At 42.0% G+C, this 18961-nt stretch overlaps 2 protein-coding genes across 2 annotated transcripts; both read right to left on the bottom strand.

Moving 5' to 3' along the window:
- Nucleotides 1-887: 887 nt before the first annotated feature.
- sf3b5 (splicing factor 3b, subunit 5) lies at nt 888-2089 on the bottom strand. The gene is made up of 2 exons (XM_084709263.1): nt 1981-2089; nt 888-1408 (listed from the first exon to the last, which is right to left on the bottom strand). The coding sequence occupies exon 2, from the start codon at nt 1386-1388 to the stop codon at nt 1128-1130; it is 261 nt and encodes an 86-aa protein (XP_084565389.1). The 5' UTR covers nt 1389-1408; nt 1981-2089; the 3' UTR covers nt 888-1127.
- A 3046-nt stretch (nt 2090-5135) lies between these two features.
- Nucleotides 5136-18498, bottom strand: oprm1 (opioid receptor, mu 1). The gene is made up of 4 exons (XM_084709447.1): nt 18475-18498; nt 16518-16792; nt 6596-6948; nt 5136-5665 (listed from the first exon to the last, which is right to left on the bottom strand). Exons 1-4 carry the CDS (start codon nt 18496-18498, stop codon nt 5136-5138), a joined length of 1182 nt encoding a protein of 393 aa, XP_084565573.1.
- Between the last annotated feature and the right edge of the window lie 463 nt (nt 18499-18961).

Consider the following 18961-nt stretch of genomic DNA (forward strand, 5'->3'; position numbering starts at 1 on the left):
AATCTGGCACGGTGCAGGGCAGACCCTCCTGTGGGAGGCAGGAATACCGCATTTCGTGTGAGGATCGGCCTCACACAGTCCTTCCCCGTCTAACTCAGCAGAAAGAAAGCAACAAGAAGGCAGGAGCCATCCGTGGAGCCCGCTGTGAGGACAGATGGAGAGGACTTACCGAGGAGAGACACATGGGCCACGGGCTGCATGGATTACTTCTTTACACTGTGAGGGGCACCAAGACGAGGCCTGTTATAACCATCAACACTGTTTCAACACAATACTTCACAAATAATTATATTAAGCCAGCATGACCATTTCATTTTGTAAATCATTTGTATGGACATGAACCATGGGATGTATTTGGACAAAAATACCGACGTCCCAGCACTGAACAATTTTCGCTTTGATATTTTGCTCTTAATTTTATTAGAAACTTTTCTTTAGCCTTTTGTGTAGGTGTTGCTCATTCCCGATTAGACATTACATAACCTAATATGTTGTATTTATACCTTTCCAAAAAGTCCATGTTAGGTAGTTTGAACAAAAGGGTTTGTAACATGCTGTTTGGTCAGCCCTTAAGCTGCAAAATACAATTATAAAGGCCTGCTAGTCTGTTTGTTTAATAACTGATTTCAACAAATCATTCCTTGTGTGCAGGATGTGAAGGTACTGATTGCATGTGGGTGTATGAATGGCCAGGTAGGCAAGTCTTGGAAATGTGTGTGGGAGGACAGTTTAATGAGAGGCTCTGCAGCAGCACCATATTCAAGGGATAAGTGCTTTTACATGTATTATGGCTATGTACGACTAGAGAGAAATAGTAACGTCCTTCAAGACACAAAATTACATTTGATTTTACCTTATTAAAAAATAATGACTGAATGTAACTGTCATAAAAAGCATTTCTTGAATATTTATTTGAATGTCTCAATTTTAAATGACAATGGTAATACAAATCAATCAATATGAAACAATACATACAAAACTGAAGACAGACTCAATCGTAAAATCCCCTCGCAAGCAGCTCCGGCCTCAAAAGTCCTGTAAGCCACCATTTTAAGTATGGTGTCTTGGATAAGGGTCAACCGCAGACGCCTCTATCCAGTCTCTGTGGCCCTTTGCTGCTGTAGAATCTAAGCATCATCAGGCTTGTCTGCAGGGGGGCCACAAGGCTGCAGCATCTTCTCCATTAAATTGAAACGCACGCGAGCCTTGCTCTCGTTTTCAGCGACGGAGAAATAGTTAAGCAGATCAAAGTGGCCCATGTATGAACAGTAAGAGTCACGGTGCTGGTTGACCAGCCATTCCCATCTGCTGGTGTCAGCGTGACCGGTCCCAATGTACTTGGACTGGAGGTGTTCAAGTTGGCTGTGGATGTTGTAGCGGTCCGTCATGATCCAGGCAGTTGTTGAGTCTACAAATACAATACAATTTTGAACATTCCACTTCAAAGTTGAAATACGGAATGGACAAGGGCTTGTAGAACACATTGTTTGCTGAACTCCAGCGTAGCCAACTGTAAGACTTTGCTACACACAGAGGAAGTAGTATCATGAATGTAGCTAACCTTGCTAGTAGAACTAGATTAGCGTTAGCTATCTTATTATGCTAGTCTAGCTAGCTCGCTTAACAAGAACACATGGGTTGAGACAAGCTAATAACGTTAGCTAGCTACATCAAAACATTCGCCTTCGACCCTTCCGTGGATTAATGTTTGGTATGCTTTTGTACACGAACTAGTTTGAGTGATACGCATTGATAGTATGACCCTGTTGAGACAATCTCTAGGCTTTCGCTAGCTCTAGCTAGAAATCTGGCTTCATAAACTAGCCTAACAATTTAGCTTGAGCTAGGCTAGCTAAAAACGAACACCTTTGCCGTTATTTAGTCTACCTAGGCTCACTATGTTATAATTTCGCTTGTCTCTTGTCTAAAGCGAACGGTGGTTCCTCATCACAAGCCATTAAAATGTGTTACAATACTTACTAGACTGTAAAAGTAAACACCAGTGTAGTTACAAATCAGCCGATAGACAACGTACTGCAATCCCTTCCGGTGGAAGTAGCCTACAAATGGGTGGAGCTAGCCTACAAATGGGTGGAGCTTAGAGGCCGCTGGTGTAGTTATCCCATAGAGTTGGAGTTCTCCAAGTTGATTACACATCCCATGCGATTTTGATGGAACTGAAATTTGAGTGTACTAAACTGCCTGTACTGTGTGTGTTTGTGTGTGTGTGTGTGTGTGTGTGTGTGTGTGTGTGTGTGTGTGTGTGTGTGTGTGTGTGTGTGTGTGTGTGTGTGTGTGTAGAGGGGAGATTACATTTGTTATTTGGTGGTCTGAAGTTCTCAAATGAGTTGATTTTTTAATAGGCTAGATTCTCTCGCTCTCTCTTTATAACAATCTATATAATTTGACAATGTACAAGTCTTAGACCAGCCTGTTTTATGATCAGAGACCGTACATTTGAACAGTACTGTACGTAGAAACCTCGGCTTTGCCGAGGCAAGCCTCAGTTTGATATTTCCCAGCATGACCTAACTCTTGGTTAGTACTGTAAATAGTTGTTATCGCTTGCCCAGCATTCCATGCCATCATGTTAAAAGGGCAGACATATAACAATCCTTATTATAAGTCCATCTGACAGGCTTAATTATCTTGGCAACCCCGCTTCAACATAACCACCCTAGAATGACCCTTCCCTTTTATCCACTCACTGCCGTTTGATGCAGTTTGATGACCATAAACTTGATCAAACGGAACATATTGTACTTTGGAATCAAAATGACCCATTCTTGTAAACAAATGACAAAATAATGATGTAATGAGAAAATTGTTTTACAGATTGGATTCATGGTTTGATTTATATCAAACACATACTTGTTCATAACATACTCATTACAAACTTAATTGTAGGTTAATTTCTATCTTGTAAAGGGATCTTAATACTCCCTTGGTTCAAAGTAATGTGTGAAACAATATTATGAGAATCATGATATCTTTTTGTACAGTAAGTTTCATCCAAACATACCAACTCAATACATGCTTTATTTCCCCTAAGGGAATAGGGGAGAGAGAAAGAGGCTGAACTATCATGAACAAAGGTTGTGCTTATTTGATTTGAAATATTACCAAATTACATTACAACCTTTCTTCATGTGGCAGAGGTATCATGGCAGGTCATAAAGAGCCTGGCAATAACAAGACAGCTGCTGATGTGGAGACTCAGAACTGGAGCAGGGCTGATGGAGGACTGAGAGGCTAAAAATGATATGGAGTTAGGGTTGGTGCTGTACGGCCTGAAGTGCACTGGAGGTTTGAAGATTAAAGTGTTGCAGTGCTGGGAACTGAGAGTTAAAGCCCAGGTGGGATGGAGGTCTGGGGCTGTTATGAGGCCAGGACAAGCTGTGGCTGAGCTCGGGGCTGGAAGGTGGAGGCTGTTTTTGTGGGATCTATATTGCTATCTGTAGTGTTCTTATCTGCAGAAGCTCAATATGAAACCACCAAATAATTTCCACATCACCAGATTAAGTGATATGACTCATGTTACTGAAATTGATATTACTTAAAATGTGCTCTGTCATCTCAGAGTGACAGGGGGAAAATATTTTCTGACTTATTATGATGGAATATTCAAAATGTGTAACAATCAAAACAATTTGATTGATAAGTGATCGATTTATTGAGGTATTAAAAATCACATTTACAAGTCAAAACTCAGATTTTTTGTACAGTACATACATGTGAAGACTACCACACATATTGTTATATCAGAATATGAAAATGTCAGTCAAAACATCTAGAGTTTATGGTTGATAATGACAATCATTGTTTTGTTTTTACGTAGCAATAAATGTGCAGGTTCACTCACCACACAACTGTATTATATGTACAATCGAAACATTGAGAACATCCCATTTTACACAACTTTTTAGTATCAGATTGACATTGAATACAAGTAAATAACCTCTCTTCAACACCTGACGTCAACAGCACAAATGGACTTTTCTATACAGTGGCACATTTTCACTTCTTTACAATGGAAAAGAGAATGACCCACGCATGATAGAAGGGTAATCTATGACAAACAAAGCCAGATGGCTGCCGCCACTGATGTCCTTTCAAAGAACTGGTAAAAGGATTGACATAGAAAAGAATTAACCTTTGTATTGGGCATGTCAGTGTAGTGCCACATGGACAGTTAAATGCCTTTGTTAGTGAGGACCGACTCCATGCATTTGGCTCTTTAATAGCTTGTAATAGTTTGCTTTGTAATATTTAAAGAAGATCAGCCATTTGACATTGATTAAGCACCATTATCATTTTATACCACAGCACGATTTTGGCACATGTTACCTTGTCTGGCCAGCTGGCACATTATTTGTAGCATGGTATATGACTCATTAGCTTGCCTTATTTTTATACAACAATATAAGGACACTGACTAAGGTACAATAGATATATATTTCATATATACAGTACATACAATTTTGAACAATATATAAGGCTAATATATAAGGCTTGGCAACTCACAAATACTGCACACATACAAGACAGTAAAGTATGAAACACCACACAGCAGAGTAATTAGCCAATAACAAAATCATTTTAGGAATGAATTCAATTCACTTCGGATGGAGACCAGGGCCAGGGTGTGAGTGATAGTGGCTCCAGGCAGAGGGACCACAGAAGAGACAATCGACCTGCCAAGCTCTGTTCTGCCAGTCTGCTGTGGAACGATCACAATCTAGACCTTCTGCGTCAGCTCTTTGTTTAGTCCCATAGTTCAGCAATAGAGTGTCCAATAGAAATCCAATTGCAGAATCAAGGACAACATTTCTTTCACTAAGGCAGTTGAGTTAAACCTCTAGTGAGGCCAGGTCACAATCTAACGGGGTGAAGCGCGCTAGAGTCATGTTCTAGTCATACCGTGTTTGTGGCATAGTAGCAGTGTGTGTGTGTGTGTGTGTGTGTGTACATGTTTGTGTGTGCTAATGCTTGGATGCGTCAGGGGGGCCCTACAGACCCCTCTCTCCCTCTGCGTGTTTCTGTCAGAGGGTTGTCGTTACCTGTGTCACCTCAGAGTTCAACTCGTCATTGGGGTGGCTGTGGCGTGAGTCCAGCGAGGACGCCTCCATGGCTAGTCATACCTGATGATTAGTCCGATCCACCGTGTGCCCGCTGGACTGTGGGCCCTCACGTTGGGGGTGGCGAACGCGAGAGGAGTTCTGCAGCTCCAGGACAGACGGGGTTGGAATGCAGAACTCCCTGAAGCACCTCTTGAAGTTCTCATCCAGGAAGGCGTAGAGCACAGGGTTGAGGCTGCTGTTGGTGTAGCCCAGAGCAATGCAGAAGTGCCAGGTGACTGACTGTAGATGGGAGTTGGGGATGTTGACCAGGGCTTTGATGATGACAAAGATGTGGATGGGCGTCCAGCAGATGATGAAGACGGCCACCACCACCAGGACCATGCGGGTGATCCTCCGCAGGTTCCTGTCCTTCTCTTTGGAGCCTGACAGCATACGCACGCTCTTCAGGCGCAGGATCATGAGGCCGTAGCACACAGTGATGATGAGGACGGGCATGATGAAGGCAAAGATGAAGACGCAGATCTTTAGCAGCGTGTCCCAATACCAGGAGGGATGGGGAAAGAGCAGGGTGCAATCGGTGACTCCTGTTGGTGTGAGGGAAATGATGACAACACACAGACACACACACACACAGACACACACACACACACACAGGCCCAGCCATAAATGAACACAGGGACACAGTTGACTGCCACACAAAAAAATATCTATGGCTTTCTTACATTTACAGGTTCTGACATACTGGAGAGATTAATTACAACTTCAGCTCTCAGCTGTTAAACAGCTCGTCAAAAAAAATCTAAGAACTTGACCTACTTGCAATCAATTAGAAGGACTCAAAGAAAAGGACTGGATTGTGTATGTGCAATGAAGTACTCATCCGTGAATAAGGTTTCAATAGAATAATGTCTCAAATTAAAAGTACATTCAGTAACACAGGTTGCATCTGTCCACTAACTGCCCTTCTGAACAAAAACATCAGAACATTGGCTTTAAAATGCTTTTTACAACCCCCTCTTATGAATTTGATCACTCATCAGGAACTTTTCCCACCAATTGTACACACTGTTTCCTACACTCGTACTGCAATTATGCCTAAAACTCTGGAAGAGCAATACACGTGGTCTCATCTGCCAGACTGCACTTTACACTTAATTGACCTTGATCACATGAACCTGATTTGTAAAAGCTGTAGTTACGGGCTATTGTGGAGAAACACTCATGCACCATCAGCAGTTGCCTAGCACACAACTGTGTCTACTGTCCACAAACTGCTACTATGGATGCAATTAGAAAGCCAAAATAATAAAGCCTGCTGGAATAGTTTAATGCCTTCATCACCCTCATGAGGGACCATAGCTAAGACACTTACTCCCAAGCCCTCAGATAAGTGTGGTGTTGAGAAGCTGGACAATTGGTCTTGTTCAGATCCATGGAGAGACTATGCAGTAGTTCTGTATGTGCTGTTTGCCACTAGGCCTCTGAGAAGAGTGTGAATGTACAGCTGTACTTGCCATGGTTGGTAACAGTAGAGGCCATGAACATGACAGGCAGGCCAATGGCGGAGGACAAGATCCAGTTACACACGTTGACAATCTTAGCATTGCGTGGCGTGCGGAAGTCCAGCGCCTTCACGGGATGGCAGACGGCAATGTAGCGATCGATGCTCATGGTGGTCAGGGTGATGATGCTTGTGAACATGTTGTAGTAGTCGATGGAGACAACCATCTTACACAGCACATCTTCAAACGGCCAGCTGCCCATGAGAAAGTTGACACTCTGGAAGGGCAGCGTGCTGGTGACTAAGGCGTCTGCCAGCGCCAGGTTAAAGATGTAGATGTTAGTGGCTGTCTTCATCTTGGTGTACCTGGGCAGAAGAGAAAACACAATAGTAGAACGTGCAGGACCGACGGCTCAGGTTTGAAGGCCGCCCACTCACTGATACATAAACATGTAATGAAGGAGAACGTCTCAGTAGGTGGACAAAGAGAGAGAGAGAGAGAGAGAGAGAGAGAGAGAGAACACCTAAACTAGTCTTTTCTCCACTGTTGTATGCTTTGAACTGGTAAATGGTGTAGACAATAATACAATGCATGGTTTTGTGTGTTATCGTACACAAGCTGCCATTCTGGCTTTTCTTGTTCCTGTCCAATGTACCTAAGCTTGTTTATTTGCAACCTAAATCCTCTTATAACAAGTGTGGACCAACAGCCTATAATTAAACTTTATTGGCTTCAACATACATGGATATAAAGTAATTCCTTCCGCACACTGTTACATCTTACTGTCCTGTTTCTCTTATATATCAGTGTGTGAGAGTAGGCTGTGTCCTGGAGGAGTTGGTATTCTTGATTGATGGGATTCTTAACTGGTCTCAGCTTCATTATAGTATGCTGTTCCCCAAGTTCTTAAGAGCCCGATCATTAAAATGTTATTGTCAATTTTCTTTATTACTATTTGTATTTTTTTGGTCAAGCATACCAGCCAGGAAACCATGATTTAGGAACACTGTTTTAGTAACTATTCAAACTAAAGAAATACTTAAAGATATAATAAAGAAGCTGGATTTTGAAACATTTATAGAAAATAAGGTTGTTTGACTTGCGCTCTGAACCAGTATAATCTGTTGGGCCCAAATAGTGATTACAAAGAACTAAACGGCTTTAGACATTTATTTCCATGCTAATGGGTAAAAAAAGTTTAATATTACTGGCCAATGAAAAATAGGTCATCACTATACTGTCTTCATTTGGTGTTCCATAAACCCCGTACATATCAACACCTGCATCCATAATGTTTCCCAAATTGCCTTTTTAATTAGACCATGTTTAATTCATGCCTGTCCCTCTTTACTCAGTCAGAGTGTTGGTCTTTACCTGGAGATTTGAAAAATGGTCTAGGTTTATCTCATTTTCTAATGTCTTTATTCCTCACTAATGAGGAGATGAGAGATATGGTTGAATTACGGCTCCGTCAGCGACCACAGAAAAGAGACCGGGCTATTTTGCCACCTCTCTCATCAGACATGATGAAGGGGTGGTTATGGATATATTGGGACATCCATTATTCATGCAGCCACATAATTTCACATGCATGTCAATTCACCCAAATAGTTTGCATAAATAGAGCACAATAAAAACTTGTTATGGAAGAGTTAAGAAAATAATTCATGTGGGAGCCATGTACACCATGTAGGGTCATACAGTAGTAAACCCCTTCTCTGTTGCTCGGTGAGGAGTGGTCCCTTCTCAACCAGCAGGAGATTCACCGTTGATATGGTTAGTGAGTTACAGTGCAAAGTTAGCAATAACAGCTGAGTATTCCTGTCACTAACCAGCCGGGGCGATCCAATTCCATCCAATATTGGATAAGTTTGAATGCACCAAGGCCACATCTCACCATGGCAACACAGTGCACCATAGGGCTTGAGCAAACTGGGTATAGAGAAGGCTTAGAGTATCAGGGAAGTAGATATTGTATCCACCTGAACACACAAGGACACTTCACAAGAACCGGCCTTTTAATTAAACCTGAGTGGACCATGGGTTTTGAACCACCAAACTTTCACGAACTGGATTTACACAAAAACAAATACATCAAATTGAATGTATTTCACTACAAAAGTGGCAGAGTGGGATAGATGCATGCCCACGTTTTTGTTATTATGTCTAGTTATTTACCCTCAGAATAGAGCCATACTCAATCTGTGAGGTGTGGAGGTCAGGTGGATTAAAAACATAAGATGCAAATGTAAAGTACACAGACACTGCCTGCGTTATGATTTATACATGATATCTGATGAAGTAAGTGGGTGTGAATTGAGTGTTTGTGCATGAGCATGTTTGTGTGTGGTGTGAAGAACAGTGTTTAATATTTCAAAGAACGTCAAGATAATGGAGAGAGGCTGAAGCTGGTGGTGGGAAAAGGGCTGGGGCTGTAAAAAAGGGGCTGGAGTGAATTGAAATGAGCAGCCATAACTAAGGCAGAGGAATCGCATAAAGGTATCAAAAGGACTTTGTCTCAAGATGGAAGACTTCATAGAGCATGTATTTAGTTCCTAATTAGCAATATTAAGAGAAATTAAGGATTATTTATACATATATTTGTATCTTGAATTTCTAAGATTCAGATATTTGTTACTGATTAAAGCCAAGAGACAGTCACAGAGAGACCAATAGATAGAAAGTGAGAGAGAGGCAGAGGGAGAGCAAGAAATACATAGATAGATAAATTGTGTGAGACAGTGGGAAATAAAAAGAGTGAGGGTGACGGAGGGTCAATTATGGGGATGATTCTAGGAGAAATTATAGTGATGAGTCTGCCACTCCTACACCACTTATCTAGTGATTGGTCCACAGACTAGCAAGGTTGTGAGTGAGTCAGACCCTTAGACCTACATCTCGCTCCCACTTCTCAGCCTCATGTCAGGATATTCTCTGTCCCATCTGGGTCCTGCATGGCCCTGGCCCTGGCCCCTATTCCCTGGCTAGCAGGGTGCTTGGGAGCCTGCAGAGGTTTGGTTATCATCAATATTAGCTTTCCTTCCAACCAGTTCATTAAACCCGTAGGGGAATGGCATTTGGAAGATAAGGCATTGACCAGCCTGAGGGGCTTGTATATAGGAAGTACGGGAAGCAGTACATAGTAGATGTGGGGGAGGGGTGGTTTAGCTGTGTTCAGCCCAAAGAGGAGCAGGTTGCCTTGGGAGACAACCCACCTCATCAGGGCCCCTAGATTAATCCTGGTGTCACAATGACAGGACAGTTCCTCAGCTGCTGCAGGTCCAACTGGGACTGATGGGGCTGTTAGCTACACTTTTCTGGCAGGCAGATAGACAGATACTGTGGTGATAAGACAGGCAGAGTAGACTGATTAAAAACCAGGCAGGCAGACAAGCAGAGCAAAATAAATGACTGAATATCAAGTGAAAAAAGACGATCTGCCCATAGCCGAGGGAACATATTTTATCAAAGGGGTGCTGGGGGGGGGGGTTAATGTTGCGGGGCAGGAGTCAAAATAGGCCCTGGACTTTGATCCAGACGGGCCCACCAGAACTGGCCCCCATATATTCCACCACAGCTGCCCTGCTAATGCAAGCATATTCAGTGTTCGATGTGATGCAAGTTTGGGAGTTCTATCCTTAATGCTCGCGCGAGCCAAATTTTGGGGCCTTTGTTTGAGCGCAAAATAGTTGAGCCTTATGTAAAATAAACATAACCACTTTTCAATTGGTAAAACCTTGTCTAGTGAAGGTGATTTCTTTGTCTCTTAAGTTTTCAGCCCCACCCTACGTTTCTAAGCCTGGTTTTCCATCTTTCTTCTGCCGATGCTCCCGATGGCCAGTCCGCTACTGCGGAGCTGTGCCACAGAGGTGGATTTTAAATCATATCAATTTAAATGCTCGTGCTGTCAGGGGGTGCTGCAGCACCCTCAGCACCTCTAATTCCCGTGGCCATGGATCTGCCAGCTGTCAGTGCTCATCACGAACCAGATAACATCTGGTGGAGTAAAGCCACACTCTCTGAATGAGGGACCCCTGGAAGGTTAGGGCACCATCTGAACATGAAAATGATCATACCGCTCCGGGAGGTGACTTATGACAGAGGTTCCCATAGCATCGACCAGACCGCCCACAGTAAGTTGAGTACTTCTAGTTCTATACAGACTAGATTTCATGAAACTGTAGAGCAAATACTATACACCAACACTACGGGCCTCATTTATCAAGCCGTTCGCACTTGTTTCCAGGCATTAATTGTTTGCAAAGACTGATTTAATGATGCGGGGTATTTACAAACAGGGCGCACTTGGGTAAAATCGCAGATTGCCTGCCACATGAGCGAGGCAAGCAAGTTGCGCTTTCAATATGCGTTTGTGGGAGGGTCTTGGGGAAAGTGGGAGGGTCATGGAGAAAGTGGGAGGGTCATGGGGAAAGTGGGAGGGTCATGGAGAAAGTGGGAGGGTCATGGGGAAAGTGGGAGGGTCATGGGGAAAGTGGGAGGGTCGTGGGGAAAGTGGGAGGGTCATGGGGAAAGTGGGAGTTCCACCCAAAAAGGTGAGAGGATACACGTAAAGTGCGCCTAATTATATATTCTGCGGTATTTACAAAGACTGCCAGTAAAGCCCAATTTATACTTAGGTCGCAGACACTTTTGAAAAGGTGTCACCTACCAGGAGAAATTTCTACTGGCGCTGATGTCGTCACATAGTGTCGCGCAAGTGTGATTGGCTAGATAGACGGCACGCGTCGTTGACTGCATTGTTATTGAACGCTTAACAGCTGTTTAAGATGGAAGGAAAAGAGGAGAGATTGGCAGAGCAAGTTAGAACATATCCACACCTTTATAATGCCTGTCAAAATTAGCTACAGCCATTTTTCTCCGATCGATCACCTAGGCTACAAAGCGTAAACAATGTAACCATAGCTATGTGTTTGCCGAAGTATAAATGCAGCAGCTTCAGCGACACTTTTTTTTCTTCGTCTGCGACCATTTCAAAAGTGTCGGCGACATAAGTATAAACTAGGCTTAAGAGTGCGGAGAAATTCTCCGCCTCTTAAAAGCATTTCTTACCAGGAGCGTATATTCCTGTGTGTACAAATGTAAGTATCTTATTCAATGGCAGCAGTGATCTGAGCAAGGAGAAGGGTAACCCCAACCCATAGCAAGACGACATTAAATTAATGTTGATTTTCCATATACATCATCAGAATGGTTAGATTGAAATCTCAATGCTAAATCAACGTTGAATCACTATTGCAATACCGAATGAAACATTGCAATACCGAATGAAACATATATGGGACCATCGAATAACATTGATTTATAGTTGTCCTGGTTATAATTGATCAAGCATCTTTTTGTAGTTGACCGGGTAACAACGATGTTAAAGCGTGTGACCGATGGGCCACCAGCTGTTTGTGGCCATTTTTTTCCGAGGGTGTGGATGTTCTTCATGTTCATATGCTTCATGTTTTGGTTACCCGCAATGTTTTTGGGTGTCCTTGTTTAGGATCATTGACCTATGCACTTTTGTAAAGCTCTCTCTTGGAAAAGTGGTAAAGCTATCTCATATCAAGATATTGAGAGAGCTGAAGAGCTGGAAGAGGGAAAGCCAGAGACGTTTGTATGATTTTAATGTAAAGCAAAATTAAAGTATTTAATGTTTAAATACAATTTGTTCCCGTTTTTTATGTGCCCCTCTGATTAAACACTGGCCCACTTGGCCCACCCAGTAAAAGAACCTAGAACTGCCGTCTAGAACTGCCACTGTCTAAATGAGTGTGTAAATGTCAATGTTCTGCCCTGTAATATGTTCAGGTTTGCTGTTACTTCATGCACGTCACTACATTTAACCTTGCGCTTTATTTTTCCCGTAGGAAGATCCATGATAGAAATATGCGAGCCCATTGTTCTTATAGAGACGCGCAAATTACGCTTGAGGGTGGAGTACGCGCTGATTGCCTGATGGGTGTCAGGTTTGATACATACTAAGCAAAATGAGGAAGCATAGCGGGAGCTAATACCAAACTTGCAAAAACAGACACGGCGTAAACTGCGCCATTGTTAGTAAATGAGGCCTTCTAAGTTGTTCCTTCTGACAAGGATTCCAAGAAACCACCATCACAACACGGCTCTGAAAATCAATACAAGGTTTGTTGGTGCCTGATATGGGAGCAGCATACGGGTAAATTATGCTCTTTTGCTCAACCCACACAATGAATCTGGTAAGACTCTGGCGTGCCTGCCATCCTAGCATCTGTTTATGGCTATGGTGTCCTGTTGCTTAGGGACACCGGCATTCTGCACGACTCATGCTTTTTGTCTGCTCAAAATGAACCCTCAGGTCTGTTCCATACATGGTTTTACATGTTATACAGGATTATTTGTCATGTATAGTAGAGGGGCCATGGTCGTCATGTGGTATTGTATCAGCAGATGACTTGGTGAATGTGAATCACAACATATGGAAACGATGACAGCCATTTCTTTATTCCTCCTATTTGTAACAGTCTAAAAAACTGTTTTTCTAACTGCCTTGTGGAGAACGAAGGTTGTTCCTTGTAAATGTCATTCTGTCAAATATGTGCATCCTTGAGAGGGAACATAACAAAACATTTTAATGCAGGCATTGTGTTGTAGGGGGCATAGAAATGAGAATGAGTCAGAATGAATATCTCTCCACAACATATTTTTACGAAGTGAAGGCTCTGATACATTGTCTTCTCTGAACCGTAGGCCTCTGACAAAATCAACACAGTGACTAATACATTCATTGAAAGATAGACAAAGCCCTACTCATCTGAGTGTTAAGGACAAGTTCACTAAAGATTTGTCAGACTGAAAACAAGTAAACTGCTCTTCTCTCCATTATCTAGATATTTTCAGTACAACCCAGAAGCAACAAAAGATGACAGTGCTCAATTATATTTTTTCTGCTTGGAAAGATTGTCCTTCATCAGCAGTGGAAGTAATCTGCTCTTTCCTTAGAAGCTGGAAGGGTCAAGGAAAAGCAAATGTAATGGACAGCATGCTGATAGACAGTCCTACCTACAGAATATACAGCTATATTCACATTCCCACCGTCACCTTTCCATCATACTAAATAGGAGAGTTCCTTCTAGGTTTCATTTGGATCCAGCCTTGGGGTGTAGGCCCTGGTATATAATACGCACATAGACTTAGGCACTCCAGGGGCTAATAGAGAATCTGGGAACTAGTAATCAATACAACAGAGAATATTTTTCTACTTACTGGTACAAGATCTGTCGGCATCTGCATAAAGTCTTTCTATCAGTCCGGGTCAAAGCCTTATTTTCTGTTTGACAAGTGTTAAGCTCAGGCAAGGCACACACACTGATCTAAAGCAGTTAATTGTAATTAATTGTGGATAGATATCCTGCTATTGATTGGTAAAGTCAACATAAAAGGCATTCAGTATCAGATAATACGTTATGAGGGTAATTAAGACCCTTAGTCAACATAATGATGTTTGTGAATAGGGAAACAGCTTTGCAGAATTGCAGCAAGAGCGTATTTCTTTTTTGTCTCATGTTCAAAGTCCGAGGAAGCCTTCCTGTGGATTGTGCTCTAAGAGCCTGTTGAGCCGGAGGTAAGCCTGCTAGAGGGCCAAAAAGAGGGTGGTGGTGTGTGCGTGGGGCGGAGTTGCACAGAGAACGCTATCTCCATGACAACAAAAAGCACGGGGCATTATTTGAATTCCCTGTGGTGCCTGACTCTGCAAACTAGAATTGATTTTTGAATGACGGCAAGACTGTTTGCCATTGGCAGCAAGCACTGATTTGGATATTAGTGTTGAGTTGACAAATGCTAGAGACTCAGCTGAGATTTATGGTTGGAACATTCTCATTAAGCATGATTGGAGATAGCAGGGATTGAATATAGCGCTACGTTTATGAAAAACCCTGGATGAATTAACTTATAGGTAGAGAGACCTGGGCAGATAGAACAGAATGTATGTGAAATAGAGAGGCACAATGCAGATACATAATATATAGTATTTACCCCAGCCATGGTCATTTGCCATGAGGACGGTGGTCAGTATGGAGCACCAGATCTGGACATGAAGTCTACAGTACATGAGGTTAATAAACTCAAATCCAAGAATAAAAATCTAAGATTATTTAATTTGTTCCAAGGTAAATTTGTCTTGCACTTTTCAACTTGATTGAATTGTTTACTTCATTATGGTCCTCTACAAAAACCAAACGTGTTATCGGGGAAAGGTTAATGGGGTACCAAGTGCCACAAATGAGACACTAAAATGATTAGACACTAGATGTATAGTCTTGTCTCATTTAGTTCACACCAGTCTTTCTTTCAGTCAATATTATTTTGTACTTCTCAGATTGGTCTGGTTCTGGACCAATTACAGTGATCCTATCACCCAGAACTCTTTATTTGGCTCTTAAAAATATTAAACGAAGTACACTGTGAAGAAAAAGGCAACATATTAGTTAGTCACCCTTGAAATCTTCACACATGTAGCTGCACATTGCAGCCACATAAAGAATCTTTGTCACTAGTCCCCCAAACTCGTATGTTCAGACACGCTAGAGATGCATGTGATGTAAATGTAATCACACCAGCAATCCTCCGAGGACTGGTCAGAATGGCTTTCTTGATGACTCCTGCTGACATAAGCATTCCTGATGTTCTATTCCTAATAGGCTCAAGACAGAACTCAGGACCTCATGGACTACACCCCCCAAACCTCAACACTTCCCCATTTAGTGGGAAAGTCGGTATTGACTGCAGATGATAACAACTCTGTATTGGGAGCTCAATAATAACAAGTGCACAAACTACAAAATCTCAGTTGAGACTGGATTGAAATATGTCTAACCTCTATTCCAATCCCCCTATGCCCTGAGGATTGTGTCCCATTCCTATAGTTATTAATCTTCTCAATCTTTGTCACTATTTCTAAATCAGTCCATGCTCACTTTCTCTTTCCCCATATCTCTGCCTCTCTCTTTCTCTTTCAGATATAACCAACAACTGTTCCATCTTGAGGTTATACAAAATAACAATTGGAAATGTTGTGAAGAAAATGCCCTTCTTGATTGTGTAGCTACATTGATTTAATAGGCGTTGGAGACAGTGCTAGCTGTCAAATGGCCTTTGAAGTGAAGCAAATATGCATGGCCAGTAGTAAAGCTCTTAATTTAACATGATATCACTCTCTGTGAAATGACTTTGTTTAGACATAATGACGGACTTCTTTTGTGATCAAAGCTACAAAGCAAAGTATGTATGTGTGTGAGTGCGCGCGTAAGAGCGTGTGTGTGAGAAAGCGCGCGTGTGATTCCAAAAATGTGTCTGTTTACTGCTCCAGCTGTTTAGCACCAACCAATAGTCTATGTTTTGGTATGAACACGCTTTACAGACTGTACACATGTAATCCATTTAGATATTGTCATCGTTAGTATAAAACAAATAATATTCAATGTTTTAAAAGAGGAGATTTGATTGCCCCGCCCGTATGCAATTAATATAGTTGATGCTGGATGAAAAATCCATAAACAAGCCAATTCAAGGATTATTGTACGGTGTTTGCGCCTCACACCGGCCAGCCATGGTGCCATTCCTTCGCATTCTTACACTCCGTTTGCCCCACTGCAAGTCGCAAAACCGACGGGCCGGGAGTAAATAGGTTGTGATTTACGTATGATGCCATGGCTTGGAGTCATATCAGTTAGGGACAGTATTGTCTCTACTGGCCTCTGAAGACATATTCATGACATATTTGGGGCATTTAATATGAAACAATTTGCAACAGGTTACTCACGGCACGACACCTTTTATCAAATTACCACGAACCCATTTCCTACACGCAGTGGATGTGATAACAATAAATAGTAAAAGTAACAGGACAACGTGTTAGGACATGTATTTTAGTTTTCTGCAATCTTACCTTATAATGACATACATGACGAGCACGTTGCCAACCAGACCCACCACACATACGATAGAGTAGAGAGCGGTGATAACAATTGCGATTATCACGGGTGTTGTGTCCTGGCTTGAGTTGTCACATTTTGCATCCATGAGGCTGTTATTGTCAGCCAAGTTCCGACAGCTCACATTGTTGTTCAACATTGCCATGGCCAGGTTGGAGTACAGGTCTCGGTACAGAGTATTTGACGTGTTTTCGATAGTGATGTATGCGTCGGGCGTCGATGTTGTCTTCTACCGATCACTTTTCGTATGGTTCCAACGTCGCTGTCCGGTGCTGATGCACTCCACAGCACAAGCTTTTCTCCTTGAACGATACTTTTGCCTACCGGACTATACGAGTGTAAAAGCTCCTCGCCGACCCTAACGCGCGAGCCATGGGACAAAGATGAGACACGAAAGTAAATTAGTTTCTAGTGGAGCGCTTTCTCATTTATCGAGCAGCGTGACGTCACTTACCGTGCTATTACCCGCAGAACGGGCGTTTTAAAAGGAACTGGGTGGAGTGTTTACACCCCACTTTTCAATAGCCTACCTACATATAAAAATGGTTTGAATCAACAAGTAGACCATAGAAACTATACTTTATTGTAACTTAATCCCAAATCTAACCTATAAGTAGCCTATTTTACAATAAAAACTTGAGAATATGTCTATGCTATTGTTTTGGAGTGGATAGTATACGTAACCTAACATGAACCACGAAAGCAGCCTATCTAAAACATACAGGTGGTGTAGTGATTTAACTTCCTTCTCCCGGCCAGGCCAGCCAACTATCCACAGCGACATTTGAACACCAATGTCCCGTTATAATGCTAAAACGAAATCAGCAACAGCTAACCTCATGTTCTCACGTCTGGTAGCCGTTCTGGATGTTGAACCGTGCTTTGCAACTGTTTTTGCACGCCTTAGAAAGTTTTAATGACATGTCTCTATTCCAAGGATACCATGGCTCGGAAATGGGAAAGTCGTAATGACATTATAATTGGGTAAGGTCAGGTAAGGTTCACCTGTTCTGTGTAATCCAATTGTGATTGATTTTAATCAGGATAATGCAAACTCTGATTCATTAAAGCATCAGCAAGGTGTTAAGTGGGTTTGCATTAATGTATAAAATGTACACACAACCACAATTCTCAATTATTTTGAAAACTGAATTTGCTGATCGCCAATATTTTCAGACAATTAATACAGAATGAGTTTTTCTATATTTGGTTAACTGTGCTGAAATGATGGAGGCACTGATGGGGAAGGAACGATTAAAATGTTGCATCTTTTTAGGGGTCTGGTAGTTAAACACTGTTCATTAGAGACCTGAACCATTTGGTTCTATCAATATGCGTTTGTGTTCCCATGTGGATAGTCAGGGCTTGGAATCCCACCTTGTTACAATCCTCACTATGACTTCTGTGGAGAGATGATCAGCAGCTTTTGAAACATGATCAGAAAGGGTACTCGGTCTTAGAATAGATGCTAAAACTTAAGGACTTTAATGCCAGATGGTGATCCGTGAGTACATGTGTTGTTGTCAATGAATCAACCAGTTTATGGCTGTGACACTTCAAGATAGGCACACAATTGTGGATCCGCAAAGCCAATTTATTCACATGCTCACACAATAGAAAGAATGAACAGCCCCCATGCTTAATTAATTACAATGGTCAGGAAAACAGCCACTTGACCAGGTGATAAGAGTTTAAGAAAGAGTCATTTAAATGGCTATCTATAACAACAACCACTGTCTGCAGAGAGCCATCTTCACTAAAGAGAGGTTCAGGCTTCACACTGTTGCCATGGCAACGGACATTTTCTCTATACCCTGTCTTCACCAGAAAACCTTGTTTGTTTTACTCCTGTCAGTCAAATCCGGCCTGATGGTTAGATGATGGTCATGCAGTTAACATGCAGATAGGTACCTTCTGATTACCGACATCTGGCATCATAGAAAATGTAAAATGAGAGGGAGATTTTGGTTTTAGGTCAATTCCTGTAGATTGCAGAAATTTTTCAAGGGAGTGACGGTTCCAAAACCCACCTCAATCTGGTTGTTTAGATCTGTATATGAGTCAAAGATGGGTTTACTAGGCCTGCGCAGAACTGTAGCCAATGACCATATAGATCACCCTGCAGGCCTTTACCTAAGGATGAGACACTGAGCAGCAACAAAAGACTCAGGCTTTAACTCATGTCCACAAGACAACCAATTATGACATTGTTTTTGCAGCATGTAAGCTTCAGAAGACACTGGTGTCTTCACCAAATGTAAATATTTATTCATTCTAGTTGACTATTGAATGTGTTCGCTCACGTTTAAAGATGTTCTGGCTCAAGTTTACATAGTATTGCAAGGCAAGTTGACTGAGGCCATTGCTGTAATGTATTGTCATGTATGGAGTGCATTAC

Source organism: Hypomesus nipponensis, chromosome 11, assembly GCF_054491055.1.
Source record: "Hypomesus nipponensis isolate SF chromosome 11, ASM5449105v1, whole genome shotgun sequence".
Taxonomy (NCBI): domain Eukaryota; kingdom Metazoa; phylum Chordata; class Actinopteri; order Osmeriformes; family Osmeridae; genus Hypomesus; species Hypomesus nipponensis.

Bases quoted from the DNA above. Each gene is read 5' to 3' on its own strand.
- oprm1 (XM_084709447.1), bottom strand. From the start codon at position 18,498: ATGCCAGATGTCGGTAATCAGAAG. The intron at 16,793-18,474 runs GTACCTATCTGC...AGTGATCGGTAG, and splicing joins CAGATGTCGGTAATCAGAAG to AAGACAACATCGACGCCCGA. The intron at 6,949-16,517 runs GTAAGATTGCAG...TCTTCTGCCCAG, and splicing joins GTCATGTATGTCATTATAAG to GTACACCAAGATGAAGACAG.
- sf3b5 (XM_084709263.1), bottom strand. From the start codon at position 1,388: ATGACGGACCGCTACAACATCCACAGCCAACTTGAACACCTCCAGTCC.